Raw genomic sequence first — 15,141 nt, 5'->3', positions numbered from 1 at the left:
CTTACCCTGCTGGACACTGTGGCTCATTAATGCTCTCACACGTTTCTTCTACCCAACTTTTCTCACCTAAAATATTTTCAAGAAATAAAATGAGTAGAACACACTTTAATAGTAACAATTGAGATGTTTGTGAGACAAGTAAGACAGATTCCCAAAACAAAATGTGTGAACAGATACACAGGTAATATGGGGCATGGTTCTAGGGAAATGCAATGAAAAAAAGCAATCTGTTTCTAAACAAAAATCTGTTTCCAAAGAGTTACTAAATATCAGGAAGAAAAAAAATGAATGTATAATCACAAGACTAAAATACAATACTATATTTGTGAGAACTTAAAGGCATATTTTCCATTTTCAAATTCTTAATATTTTCAGCCAAAATTTACAACCCTCCTTTTAACCCACCCTACAAAATCTTCTGGTTTTAACTCCTTGATGTCTTAGTTCCTTTCATATAGAGCCAGATTCTGTCAAGAAATTTCAAAGAACCCTGCAACACCTAGACAAGACCTCATAATAACCTCAGCTTACATAATACCCTAAAATCTTTTGCAGTAATTTCACACCTGCTCTCTCAATGCATGGCAGACTTTACCCTCGTTTTTCACAAGGGAACCTGGGACATAGGAGTCAGCCAGGGCAATCTGTCTACAATTACCACTTTAAATGTGTAGCTAATATCAAACTAGCATGAGGGGGTGATGGCAGGAGAATGAGTAGATAAAACGAGATTGGCCATGTGCAGCTAATAATCATTAAGCTGGGTGTGGGCACAAGGTTCATTGCACACACTCTCTCCTCATGTATATGCTTGAAATTTTCTTTCATAAAGTGTTTTCAAAATATTTTTTCAGACTAAATATTGTTTATGCAAAACCCAGCTGAAACCTAGGAAGATGGCAGGCTGCTGTCGCAGCTGTTGAGGGCGTGCAAACCTGACCTCGACACACGGGGCTGTAGTTGATGCAGCAGTCGCCCTTGTCTCTGCAGTCATCGGAACAGGAGCACAGGCTTCTGGACAACCTTTTCTCACCACACCGGAATTTGCTGCAAGTCCATATGCGTTCTAGAAATAAATATCGAGAAATAAAAAAAAAAATTAATTTTATGGTCCAAATTCAAAACATTCAACGTGAACACAGAATTGTGGTCTTCTGAACCCAAGCTCTGTAAAAGACAATGAACTAGCTCATTCTGTAGCTTCATTTTGTCACTAACAAAATCTGCCACCGCAGTGGTCAATCAGAACGAACACAGAGAACATGGAGGCGGCAATTATTAGTTCCCAGAATCTCATCATTTTAAAATGTGGACAAATTATTATTATTATACAATTCATATGAAGACCTTGGCTTCTTCCACCAGCCATTTTCAAGGTTCTCAAATTTAATCTAAATTTGGTTCACTCCCATTTAAATATTACTCCATGTCAAATGTAGAGAAGTCTACATCAAACTGAGAAAAATGTCCATATTCTGATGGTTTCATTTTAAAGTTTAAGTGAACATCTAAGAACGCCTGCTTTAATAAGCCCATAATGAAAATATTTATATATTTCAAGCAGTTTTTTTTAACTTAGTTTAAATGCAAATTAGACTGTATAGGCTTTCAGTATACATTAAAAACAGGCACAGTTTTGCTATCCAGAAGATGTTTAGTGAGTGGCAGAATAGGTGAAATTTTTTCTTCAAAAAAATATAAAGGCCAAATTTTTTAAAATCTCAAATGAGTTAGGTCACACACCTAAAAGATGCAGAACACTGCTCTGATCTTTTACTACTAATTCTTGTGACTCCATTTTTTCCCCTGTGCATTTTTACCTGGCTCTATACACGTCTCCTGGTAATCTAGACAGCAGTTTCCAAGGTCAACGCAAGCAACATCACAGCGGCAGTTCCCAAATGTTCTCTCAAAACAGCGACCTTTGCAACTTTTAACTGAAAATATTAAATAATGAGTTAGATGTTTCTAATCATATGATTAAAAAGCAAATATCAACTAATACACCTAAGTTGCATATAGATTCAAATACTACTTTAGAAAAGATAGATGGGATAATAAAGTTACCTTGGAAGCTTTTCACAAATACACGTAGAAAGTGAGACAAATACAAGGTTACCTTATATAGATTGTGATTTTATCTATTGCCATAGGAAAAAAGAGATTGTTTTCTCTTATTTATTACAAACCCTACTGGGTTTGATAAAACTTACAAACCTATGAGATGGTTAAAAAAAAAAGTCAGAATAAGGGCTTGTGGTGAATATTTTATGCTCTGCAAAGGTTGGCTTAAACAGCTATGGAGTTCTCCAAAATTTCAAATTGTGAGCAAGTGATTATGAGTATTTCAGAAAGAGAATACCTGACTTACCTTGCTCTCAGTTTTGGTATAAAGAAGTATTGTGTTGATGCAGAACACATTCTGCGGGACTGTCCCTTCCACCATCACCTTACACACCCATGTCACCTTCAGATCCAGTCTGGCTCCCTCTCCGAAGCCTGCCAAATTCCCCAGTCTAGGTTCATTTTCCTTTATTTAAGCTTTTATAAAACCTTGTCCTTCCCCTCAGTCACTTAATTCCATTTGTAAGTGATTATTTGGTTAGTATCCTAAACCTCTTAAGAACACAGACAACACCTGGATTTTGTTCAGCATACTGTCTCCCTGGTACCCAGCAAGATGCATGACATATAGTTGGTCCTAATATGATTTTGTTAAATGGATAAATGGCAGATAGGGAAGGAAAATATTTTTCATTAAAAAAAATTATTTTACATTGTAATTCTTTACTAGATATTAGGGTGGTACAGAAGTAATTGCGGCTTAAAGGGTTAAAAAAATTGCAAAAAACCATAATTACTTTTGCAACAATCTAATATTTGGAATAAACTATGTTTTTATTGGATTACTAAAAAATCAGATGATGAAGAAAAAAAATTCACTCGTAAAATAATGGAAGTCCAACTGAGAAAAGGAATAACCTTAGCTCTTGACTTTAATAGTCTCCTAACCCAACAAGATACTGTCACAGAATTTAACTCTCAGGACACGGAAAGTCAGCAATTTTAATTTCTAGGGTCAGAAGTACTTATTTTGTTGACCTGGGGTGGGGGAAAGCTATTAGCATAATAGTTATTACTTGAAGCTCATTAATATGTACCTAGTCATTTTTAAAAATACTAAGCGTACTATGTTACGTTTAGATTAAAATGGCTAATTATTTGTAAGCCTTCAGTATTATTTTTGTCAAACTGAACTCTAAATTACTTCAGGCCTAACACTAAAGTCTGTAGCTTCTTAATTTTGTTAAACTTCAATACATTTGCCCTGAATATAAGCATATCTTGTTTTATTGTGCTTCACTTTATTGTACTTCCCTGATGCTGTGTTTTTCATAAAACGAAGGCAAGACCCTCAACCATAAAAAAGACTATAACTTGCTTTATTGCAGTGGTTTGGAACCAAACCTGCAATATCTTCAAGATATGCCTGTAGATTGCTGACTAAACACATAAAATTACTATATTTCACTCATTTCGACAATAAATGATGGCTTAACAATCACTAACGTTTTTTTAAGGACTAACATTACAATTACAAAACAATTGAGCAGGAAAAGAATTTGTTCTTATTTTCACAACTGAATTGCCTAGGAAGACCACCAATGAATGATTTTTATACAGGTTAGAAAAAAAGCTTACCTCAGAGGCAAACAATGACTACTACAATGTACTGTGATTCAGTTTTATTATTTATAGTGATCTTGTCAATGCTGGATAATTTCCACACTCAGTATAATATATATATATATATATATATATATATATATATATATATATATATACACACGCATTATATATGTATATGTAATATATTATATACATTTATGTTTAAAAATACCACTACTTCCTGTGGGTAGTGAACACACAATGGGATTTATAGATGATGTAATACAGAATTGTACACCTGAAATCCATGTAATTTCACTGACAATTGTCACCCCAATAAATTTAAAAATAATAATAATAAAAATAAAAAATAAATTAAAAAAATAAATTTTCCAAACTTCCTGAAAAAAAAATATATATATCACTTTTTCTTTGAAACCACCAATGTCCACAATTTTAAAAGCCTTAAGAGCATGTAATGATATATTTCTGGTTTCCAGGGATGTTAACTGGTCACCTAATAACATCTAGGGCTGCTTCAGCAACTAACTGCTTGGGAAGAAAGGGTGTCCCTAGGAGACTGCCTGGAGGAAGTCCGGGCGTGGGCTCCAGGAACACAGCACCAGAACCTGTTCGCCATGTCAGCTTGTTTGTTCTTAATTTAATTTCTGTTGCTCTGGGGTTTTTGTTGTTGTTTTTTGTTTTTTCTGTTTGTTTGGCTGGTGTTTTGGTCATAGCCCCTCTTCGTTGTTTTGGGATGGTTTTACAAGTAAATAAAATATTGTATGGCTACAATAATAAGAGAGCTTCAAGAAGAAGACTAAAACCAGCATCAAATTTGCAATATCTATGAAGTATCCATAGGATTAGGACATAATGCTTATCTCAGTCACATTCTAAAGAAGGCTGAATACACACACACACACACACACACACACACACACTACTATTTACCTTCTTTGGCACAGCTTGGTTTCAACCCAAATATACAACCAAGGATTATTGTTAACACACAGACTGACAATACCTGTGGGGAGAAAAAAGAAAATTATATAGCTTTAAGACATTTCTTCAAATGTTTGGTTTCTTCAAATGTTTCTAAACTTGTTGCTCCATTTTCTGATCAGGGTGCTGGTCACATAAACATGTTTACTCTGTGAAAATCCAAACTGCACACTTATATACTTTTCTGTATATATGTTATACTTCAATAAAAAGTCTACCTAAATGTTAGCAAATGAACCTCTGCCGTCCAAGGGTAAAGTTGTCAGAAATTTCCCAGTTGATGTAAATGAATCTAGTCAGAGAATCTGTAATAATTAAGGGAGGGAGAGAAGAAAATTCATCTAGAGACTTGATTTCCTATTTGTTAATCTATAAAAGGAAATACTAGAATATTAGGTTCCTTTTCAAACAATTTAACTACACAAACCTAAGCAATATCTTCATATGCACTGTGGTAGCTTCTGGGAACTGAAGAGAGTTAGGTGCCTACATCTCGGGTCCAAATGTTACCATGAATTGGTTTTGTGATTCGGGGCAAGTCACTCTTTAATTTATTCATTAAAGAGTTGGACTGCATGGATCGCTAAAAATCATTCCAACTCTAACATTTTGCTAATTTCTCATTCTCTACGCTTATGGCCTTTGCCATTTTAAAATAAGTGGATACAAAATACAACTCCCAAGAACAATGGCAGAACTTTTTGTTTGTGAGTTAGAATAAAAAGCAGAACAATCCATTAACAACCCTCAATATTTTTAGTGGGATGGAGCTCTCTGGAATGTCACTTTGCAGGACATTTCACCCAAGTATTCCTTGAATACCAACTATACGTAAGGACGGTTACACATTGAAGGAAAGAATAAGAGATACCTCAGGGAGCTTCTATTTGTGGGCAAGGAGGTAAAAAACAACAGCATCAGAGACTCATATTGGTAGGCTCTAAGAAGAAGTTGCAGAGTTCTACAGTTGTTTAAAGAAGGATAAATTTTGGGGTGGTTGGGGAGAGGGAGATCAGAAAGAGCATCATAGAGAAAGGCTTTGGGCTGGCTGGGCTCTGAAGCAGGCCAATGATGGCGTGACACTGCAGGCAGAGCTGAGGGAAGGGAACAGAGGACGCATCAGAGCAAACATCTAGGAGCAAGGCCCGCAAAAGGAAAGGCCCAAAGGAAGAAAGGCATATGGAAGGCGGCTGATGAGTAACAAGCAGCTATTTTGGCTGGAACAAAGAAAATGCAAAGGGGAATGGACATGGACAGAGGGTGGAGGAATGGAAAGGTGGAGTAGTATTGCTCAAAAGCCAAGAAAGATAATAGAGACAGGAGGAATGGGTGAATGGGGCAGGGTGGATGGGGGTAGTGGCTTTTATGAACACATTCCTGCAAATAAAACATTGAGCATTGAGCGTATGCCAGTCTCTAGGCTAGGTATTGGCTATTATCAGTAATAAAACAGACATGACCTTTGTCCTCCAGGTGCCTACTCTCAAATGACTGCCATAACGAAAGAGGTGAATGTTAAGTAAACTGAAGTAGCAGGTATATCTTATTACAAAAGGAAATGAGTAAAAAAAAAAGAGAGAGAGCAAGAACATAGTGGGTCTAAAACTAAACAGGGTCAAGGCCAGGCCTTTTTTATTTCTTTTTTAAGGAAATCAAAAACCGAAGTGTATACATGTCCATTGAAATAGGGAACCAGCAGAAGAACAGCTTGAACATTTGATGGTGGTGTAAAATGACACAATCACACAGAAGCATAATTTTAAAGTATCAAAAATATTAAAAATTCTCTTATTGTCAAAAGTATATACAGAAAAGACAAAATAGTAAAACTAACCTTTATTTAGTATATTGTAATTTAAACCATAGAGAATTAAAGTTTTATTTTTCATTTTTGCCCTTTCTATGTCTTAGTGAATTGCCATATTAATTTCTAAGTTTAGGTAAGTTTCCAATGTTTTAACTTTTGCATCTTCGTTTGACACATCTTCATCCTTTTCATCACAACCACGCTCCTTATTTATGTCAGAAAATTCTCCCTTCCTAAGCTCCTCTGGCTGCGTATCTAAAGTCTATTAAACAGCGGCAGTGTTAACATTCCCACAGTTAGTTATTTCTCCCATAATCTCATTGACATTCAGTTTGAATTTCACTTCCAGCATTATCATTTTTCTTTACTGCACTTTCATCTTTATCAACTGATTCCCTCTTTCAATTATCCATTTTTATAAATGTCATGTAGGCTTATCACTGGGAGACAAAGAAGCAATACAACTACCTGCTTTGCTGTCTTGTGTTGAACTGATCAAAAGTCACATAATGACCAATCCCTGACAGACTTCGAAAGAAGCAACATTGGTTATGGACCACAATATGCATTTTATATATGTAGTGCTTTGTGGACTGAAAAGTTAGCAGCAAAGATTGAACTTTATGCAACTACAGTTAATAAATCTTGGCAACTGAAATTTGAACCATATTTTTTGGGGAGAGGTGTTATTTAATTAAACCGTGGTAACTGAAATTGTACGTCAGAAAGTCATGCAAAACTAGGACTGCCTGTACTCTTACAAGCAGGTGTATAAGAATGTTTATTTCAAAATTGGTTGAATTCATTAAAAACAACAACAAAACCCAAAACAATCTAAGCTCATTTTGAGAAACTGGTTTAATAAGTCATGTGTAATTTATAAAATGACATATTCTCATGGGGTTAGCCTCAAAGATAGGTGTGCCAGAGGAGTTTGAGAAGATACAAAAACAAACAAGAAAACAACAACAACTGAGGTGTAGCCATAAAAAGTGGAAAGTGGCTAAAGACAGACCTCCTCAATCTTCTTGGATAAGTAAGAAGCACCTGCTGGAACTGAGCAAGTCAAAGTGGGGCTCTGAAGTAATGGAGGGGACTTAAAACATCCCATCCAAAGGATGTCAGCACATCAGTGGGGACAGGGGAGACCTAGTCAACAAGGGAAGAGTGAAAAGACCCTCAAACCCTGGGAGCCAAGCTTAACCTGAGATCATGGATTGTAATGGACCCAAATGCCCTGAATTCTAGGGGTGGCAGTGGGGGAATGGGATAAAGAGATACGTCATGGGGAGATAGGGAAAGCAAGGAAAACAGAGCAGAAAAGGGGGACGAGAAAGTCAAGGTGTGGATGCAATGGCTTAACAGGGTTAGGACCGTATGGACATAGGTATTTGAAAGGAGAACTAGGAAAAGAAAGGGGGTCAGGTGTGTGAGAGAATGGAAATGAGAGGGCAAGGAGGACGAATGAAAGCTATGAGCTCGGAAAGGAATTTCAGAGTCTGAGTTGAGTTCTCAGAAGTGGAACAGTATGGAATAGAGATGAAATCAAAAGTAGAAAACTGAAATTGGCAGAGGGATTTGCTGGAAGTAAGAAGACCTAAAAGTTCTACTACTTTTACCAGTAATCAGAGTTAACCTTTCACCAATAAATGAAAATCACAATAAGAGAATTCTATTTATACCATGAAATTTATTGACTTTAAATACATATTCCCTCACTGCTGTAAAAAGTTCAGTATGAAGATAATTACCAATAACTTTACTGTCCTTACTAAATATAAAACAGAACTTGTGAACAGTTCTGTTACAAAGAAGTCTCATCTTGAGAAAAACTATGAAAAGATTCAGTAGTAAGCAAGCATTGATATCATAAATACTGGTTTAAAACACCCATATTGTATGTAGGCCTTTACTTTCTTATTAAGCTGAAGAGGCACACTGATTTTTTGAATCAGCTCTTCTTTGCTAAAAGAAGTTACTTACATTTCCCTTTTATAAGATAAGGCACAGCATGTAGCTGAAACAAAAGTACAACAGAAGCAATCATTTCTCAACTACAGTCTCATCCATCAAAGATGAAATTTAGATTAACTAGCACTCTGTTACACAACACCCAACCAGAAAAGTTCAGTATGAAATTTCTTACCAACAATTTTGAGAGCAGTGAAATCTAATTCTATTTGAATTTTCTTCTCAAAATAGTTTAACTCAACAACACAATAGCACGATTTCTTTACAGTGAAATTATGACTTCAAAACTTTATCTCCATTTCTAATTTATGACAGCTTTCAAAAATGCATCTTTTATATCTCTGTCTCTCCAACCGGTGCTCATCCTTATCAAATTCAATTTAAGAAATATTACTGCCTGTCTGTAGTGCCAGGAAACATTTAATATGATAACTGTCTTAAGTAGGATGTCCTTTATCCTCACAATTACATCAGCTTTGGAAATTATGGGAACAGTGATATTGCTTGTTAGCTCATTAACATGTCTCAATTAAGAGTCCAAGAAATTATACCAATATCTATCAATTTACGACTAGCATAGACTGAAGACTATGATGACAGAAGGAAGAAAAGGTGCTAAAATAAAAGTAATGTAAGAGTCGTTTGATAAAGTTTTAAGCAATAACTAGCAATTTATTAAACTATACAAACACTCACACAGACACACACTGACAATAAAAAACCCAAAATATCTAGGGTCTTGGTGGACAAGGCCATTTATTATCAAACCAATGCTTGTAAGAGTAACTAAAGGATCAATCAGAAGGCTAATGACAGCATAACAGAGGGAAACATTATGGTGGGTTCCTTTGGCCTCTATACAGATCCATACATGTGAGGTAGAACTTGTTACTACCTGCTCAAACCCAGGTGCTAAAGCACTTCTAGGATATTCTATTACACACAAGCTAAGATCACAAGCCATATAACTTTCCTTCAGAGAGACTCCTATTTCTGTGGATAAGAAGAATCTCTGCTCTTTTGGATACCAGTACAGCACTTTCCACAAACATAAAATGGAAAATGTGGCTTTAAAATGAGAGATGTTAAGACCAAAGTCCACAAAAACAAAGACATATCACAGAAATTTTGATTGACTTTCCAAAAATCCACCATCAACATATTTTTTTATAATAACAGTTAATAGAATTGCTGGATGTCTGCCATCATTTCAAACACTACTTGCTTCTAATTTATGTCAGAAATAGTATCATGAATCTGGTGCATTTTTTTAAATGGCAAATATTTCTCATATTTTTAAGTGGGAAAATCAGCAGCAGTTTGAGTTTAAAAGACTTTACCAAAGTGGATTCTAGTTGTGAATAAAGAGACCTACAATCACATTTTTAAAAAAGCACATGTTCTTCTTTGGGATCTTTATGTTTTTCTTTATCTCATATCTTTAAAAAAAAAAAAACAGAAGAAAAAGTCAGAAGGAAGTAGAGAAGTTCTGCAAGGCACAAAATAGAAATCCTTAAATTATTATGTTAAATACTGGCTCTTTTAAATGCTCCCATGTGTCACTCAGGGGCTCTTTTTAACCCTTCCTAAGTAAGAAAGATAATAGCTGATATATTTATTTATAAATTCAGATACCACACTATGTAATGAAAGACAGAGAAGACAATGCTCCCGATCTAATATAAACCTATTAGCAGTTGCTGATAATAGAAAGTGCAGTTCAAAACAATTATTTTGAATAAGTACAGTACACATTTGGTTGGACTAGTCTCTTGAGAAGATAAAACTATGAGATTCTTCTCTAAATTAAAATTAAGAGTCCAGAAAAAATTTTTGGCACCTTTGATATTTAAGGAAATAGTCATTTCAAAATTTCCCTAATTTTCAATGAATTATCCTGCTAAATAAGCATTTGAAGAAAAGTCTGAAAGAAAGCTCATATCAGTAGCCCATGAGAGCTGGTAATAATCATCGAAACATATTTTTTTAGGACGAAAAGTTAAAATGAAGTATCAAATTAAAAGGCTGGCTTAAGAAAACAAATAATGCTAGTACGCTACCATAAACTGTAAGAAATTATTAAAATTTTAGCCATTTTTTATTAAAAATATAAGTAAGGCCAAATTGTGGCCCTAATCACAAAGGAACCAATAACTCCCATGCCTTTATATCCAAATTAAAATGTGTATTACATTTGGAACTTTGTGATACTGAGAAAGCCACGGCATCTGCAGTCCTTTCATTGAACTGGACTCGATATTCTCTATAGTCCCTAAGAAACCTAAGATATCTATACATCTATTTCCCCCTGACAATTGAGCCTACCTTTGGATCACTCCTGACCCCATATCCTGAGCAATATCCTTCATATTAGAAGTTTTTCCTGGACCCTGTAAGGGCTCCAGAGAACTGATTTATCTAGGACAGAACCAATTATCTAAGAACTGGTTTATCCTTTCCCATCCTGTTCATTTATTTTTGTTTCAAAAAGCACTAAGCATTTTCAAAGGAAAGAATATCCAGCACTTACAACTTCTGCCTGAGAGAGCAAATCATTTCTCCCAGATCTCACCAAGTACTCTCACAGACCATTTCTCTTTGAAGATAAAGGTCAAAGGATAAACCATCCATTGGGTTGTATAAAGTAATAGTTTCGGTAGAGACTAAGCTTGGAAGGCAGCCTTCATTCCATGGCTTGTATACCCTCACTGAATCTTGACACACAAGTACCAAATCTACAAGGTCAGTAACAGAAAACACCTCAACACAAAGAAGGATCACTCTTAAAAAGACTGCGGGGGTGGGGGAGGGTGGGGGGTAACTCCTTAGATACAGCCTCCTGCCTCTAGACTTTCTATTTACATCTAAAAATGGGTAATGCCACAAGTGATCACGGAATTATGAAATATCAATACTCTGTTCTTGGTTTGGTGGTTTATTTGTCTTCTGTCTTCAGTAGGACTGTTAGTATAGCAAAATACATTTTTGCGGCATCTCTTAATATAATCTTCTGATTTACTTTAGCTTCTTAAGAAAAACAACTTATTGAGAACAGAGATCTTAAGGAAAGTGTAAACTGTATTTCTATCTCTTGCCTTATAACAAAATGACATATGGAGTTAATATTTCAAGTTTTAACATGATATCATTAGAAAAAAATATAGGCAAATATTTTTTTGTAATTTTAGGATGGTAAACATCTTTACAAGCATGGTGCAAAATCCAGAAATTATAATAGAAAAGTTGATATATTTGAATCCATAAACGTTAGGAATTTCTATAAACTCCCTCCTACCCCCCAAAAAAATATTTACTGAAAGCAAAACTGGGGTAAAGGAAACTAGGACAAACCATTTCCAACATACGACAAAAGGTTAACCTCCATGGTAGAGAATGAATGTATAAAATCAAGTAGAAAAAGATAACCCGTAATTTTTAAAATACCCAAAGTAATAAACTAGCTATTTAAACATCTAGCAAAAATAAACATCTAGCAAAAATTTTAATGACATTCACCTTCATTAAAAATCAAAGAATTATAAATCAAAGAGTCCCCTTTTCACCCAAAAAAATTGACAAAGGTTAAAAAGATTGCTAATTTCAAGTGTTAGTAACAATGCAAAGTGAAACAGGCATTCTCACACTGTCTTCATGGATGTATAAGTTCCTGTCTAAAAGATGATTTAGATGAATCTATCTAAATTCAAAATGTGCATAACCTCTACTTCTGCAATCCCAATTCTATTAATTTATCTGATAGATATTTTCACAGAAGCACATAAGGATATGCAGAAATATTTATTTATTGTAGCATTTTTTGTAATAGTAAAAATGTGCAAATAACCTAAATTTCTGTTAATAAACAATTGAGTAAATATAATACACTATGGTAAATCCAAACAATATAAAATACTATCCAATTATTTTTAAATTATATAGATGCATCATCGAAATATCTGGTCTTAAAGCCTTCAGCCCCCATGTAAGCAGTCTACTCTGAGGCTGTCGTGCTGTAAGCCCATTCATAAAGACGACATGAGGATGTCACGAAACTACATGAAGTGGGAGAGAGATACTTTGCCAGCTCTTAGATGCTCCATCCCTTGCTGTTGCAACTCTAGCTACCATCTGACTACAACTGCAAGACAGACTCTGAACCACACCTGCCCAGCCACGCCTTTCCACAATTCCTGAACCATCAAAAAACTGAAAGGTTTTTGAGTCTACAGAGCTGATGACTGGATGCTGAATTTATCAAGTGACTAGTAGTACTAACCAACATAGCTCCTCGACCACGCAAGAGAACACACTTGCTTTTTTCCTTCTCACAGATTGTATGCCTCAACTGTGCCCAAGGTGAAGTGATCAATGAAAAGAATCTAAGAGTTGACTCTGCTGAAAGTGCACAACTGTCTAGCTTCACTCAGAGGTCACAACCTGGTTCTTCATCACTTCACTGGAGGAAGGGAAATGCTTCTGGGTTGCCACATCATTGCCACATCAACCCCTTTGACTTTCAGCTTTTCTAACAACTTTGTAACGTGTTTCTTATGTTAAATCCTCAGATTAAATTATCAAGTGTGGTCTTTGTTTTTCTGATTGGACCTAGGCCTGCACAGCAAATAATCAGACATCAGACACACACACACACACACACACACACACACACACACACACACACACAGCCCAAGGTATAATCTAAGCTAAATTTAACACAGGCAAAAAACTTCCCATGTTGAGGGTTCATTTGTTTTTAATTCTCAATCTCCTAGATGCAAAAAATATTTAAATTCTATCTTGTTACAGATGGATTTCAAGGGGGGGAAAACACAACAAAACAGCATGGTCAAATCATCCTGAAAACAGTTTGTTTCTTTTGAAGCTATAATTAAGAAAGATATGACTCATTAAATAAAAGTAGTATTAAATTATTTTAGAAAAAAAATGTTTTAAGTTTAGTTAAGCTCATGAGGTGGGAGAGGGAGGCAAAGTAGTTTATTTATGGTACAAGAGAGCCCTTCCTACCCTCAGGCAGAGGATAAAACAGATGGACTAAAAGGTAAAGCACCCCCAGTTTTATCCAAGAGACATTGTTTTTCTTGCCTAGGCAGGTATCTTGCCTACACAGAGAGTAGGTCAGAGATGAAACACAAAAGGTGGAAAAAGAATATCGTGCTCAGTTGTTTCTGTGTTTCTGTGATTTATTTCTTTTCTGAAACAATTTTTGGAACATAATGACTAGAACACCTTGTACCTCATATTTCTTCTGGAAACATAGGCACAGTGGAAATAGACAACAAAAAGGCAACTGTCTAGAGGGTTTTTGGTAATTCTTCCTGAGGACAGGAAATGGGATAACAGGAAGATAACAAGCAACCATTTACTTTCTGTAAACACCCAGATTAAGTCTTCCATAAAGACGCAAATGACAAGTGGCAGTTTAAAGACAGAATCTAAAAACTGGTAATGGATACATGGGTTTATAATTCTGGAGGGAACAGAATTTCAGAAATGTGTCACCTTTCAAAGTGTATAGTTAGGCTTACGTCAACTAAATTACACTCATTCATTTGGATAAGAAATCTTAAAATTATATTTGTAAGAACATTCACAATTTAACCCTTTTAAGCAATTTCTTCTGTTCTAATAAAGGTTTCTTGAACAAAGAACATTTGTTCTATGAACATTTTCATTATTACTTGCTGGAAGAACTATAAATTTAGAAAAACTTTAGACATCACAACCTGTAAGCACTGGGCAGTAGACATTTAAAGGACGATACAAAGTTCCACGTCTGTGCAGCCCAATATGGTAGTATGGCACATCACTGTTGAGCATTTGAAAAGTGGCTAGTGTGATTACGGAATTGAATTCCTTTTTCATTTCAACTTTAATTAGTGTAAATTTTAACTGAATTAGCCACACGTGGACCTTAAAATCTAGTAGGAAAAAGTAGTTATGAAATGGGCAAGTAAAAAAATGACTGTGATCTTTCTACACCTAATATGCGCCCTTTAATTTGGTCCTGCCACTAAAGCTAACACGACCTTTCTGAAACGTACATCAGATTTTGTAACTAATTACAAAAATTGAAATGAAAACAAACAGAAAAAGACTTCAGTGATTTCCAATTGCCCTTAAAACAAAAACCCAAATCCCTAAATGGTCTGCAAGGTCCTGCCTGGACCTGGCCCCTGACAACCTTTCCAGCTTTGTCACCCATGACATACCTCTCGGTACACCAGCCACCCAGGCCGTCTGCCTTTCTGGGATGGACCATGCTCCCTGCTATCCCAGGGCCTAGGCACATGCTGCTGCCTCCCGTCAGAATCCTCTACTGCTCACCTGTCACTTCCTCAGGGACGTCATCTCAGACCTCTATGACTAAGCCCTGTGTACAGCTTTTAGGCAGCAAGATTGTCTCACAGCTGTAACATGAGACAATCTTGTGGGAATCCTGATAAGTTTCTGGTCCTGGGAATATATTCAATAATATCATAATAACTTTGGATGGTGACAGACGGCTACTACACTTATTGTAGCGATCACATCATAAGGTAAAGAAATGTTAAATCACTATGTTATGCACCTGAAACTAATGTGATATTGTACATCAATTCTAAAATAAATAAATAAACAAATAAACAAATTATCTGCTCCAGTGGGGATGGACCACCATAACGGAGTAA

The 15,141-nt window shown here is 35.6% G+C and overlaps 1 protein-coding gene across 1 annotated transcript in view; it reads right to left on the bottom strand.

Moving 5' to 3' along the window:
• Positions 1-15,141, bottom strand: part of ENPP1 (ectonucleotide pyrophosphatase/phosphodiesterase 1) — a 59,879-nt gene that overhangs the window by 29,293 nt on the left and 15,445 nt on the right. The window contains exons 2-5 of the mRNA XM_033098873.1: positions 4,624-4,696; positions 1,821-1,937; positions 941-1,066; positions 6-66 (exon numbers count right to left, since the gene is read on the bottom strand). Coding sequence (XP_032954764.1) covers positions 6-66; positions 941-1,066; positions 1,821-1,937; positions 4,624-4,696 — 377 coding nt within the window. The remainder of the gene's footprint in view (positions 1-5; positions 67-940; positions 1,067-1,820; positions 1,938-4,623; positions 4,697-15,141) is intronic.

This window comes from Rhinolophus ferrumequinum, chromosome 3 (genome assembly GCF_004115265.2).
Source record: "Rhinolophus ferrumequinum isolate MPI-CBG mRhiFer1 chromosome 3, mRhiFer1_v1.p, whole genome shotgun sequence".
Lineage (NCBI taxonomy): Eukaryota > Metazoa > Chordata > Mammalia > Chiroptera > Rhinolophidae > Rhinolophus > Rhinolophus ferrumequinum.
The sequence above is the reverse complement of the archived record's forward strand: the minus strand, read 5'-3'. Positions and strand labels throughout refer to the sequence as shown.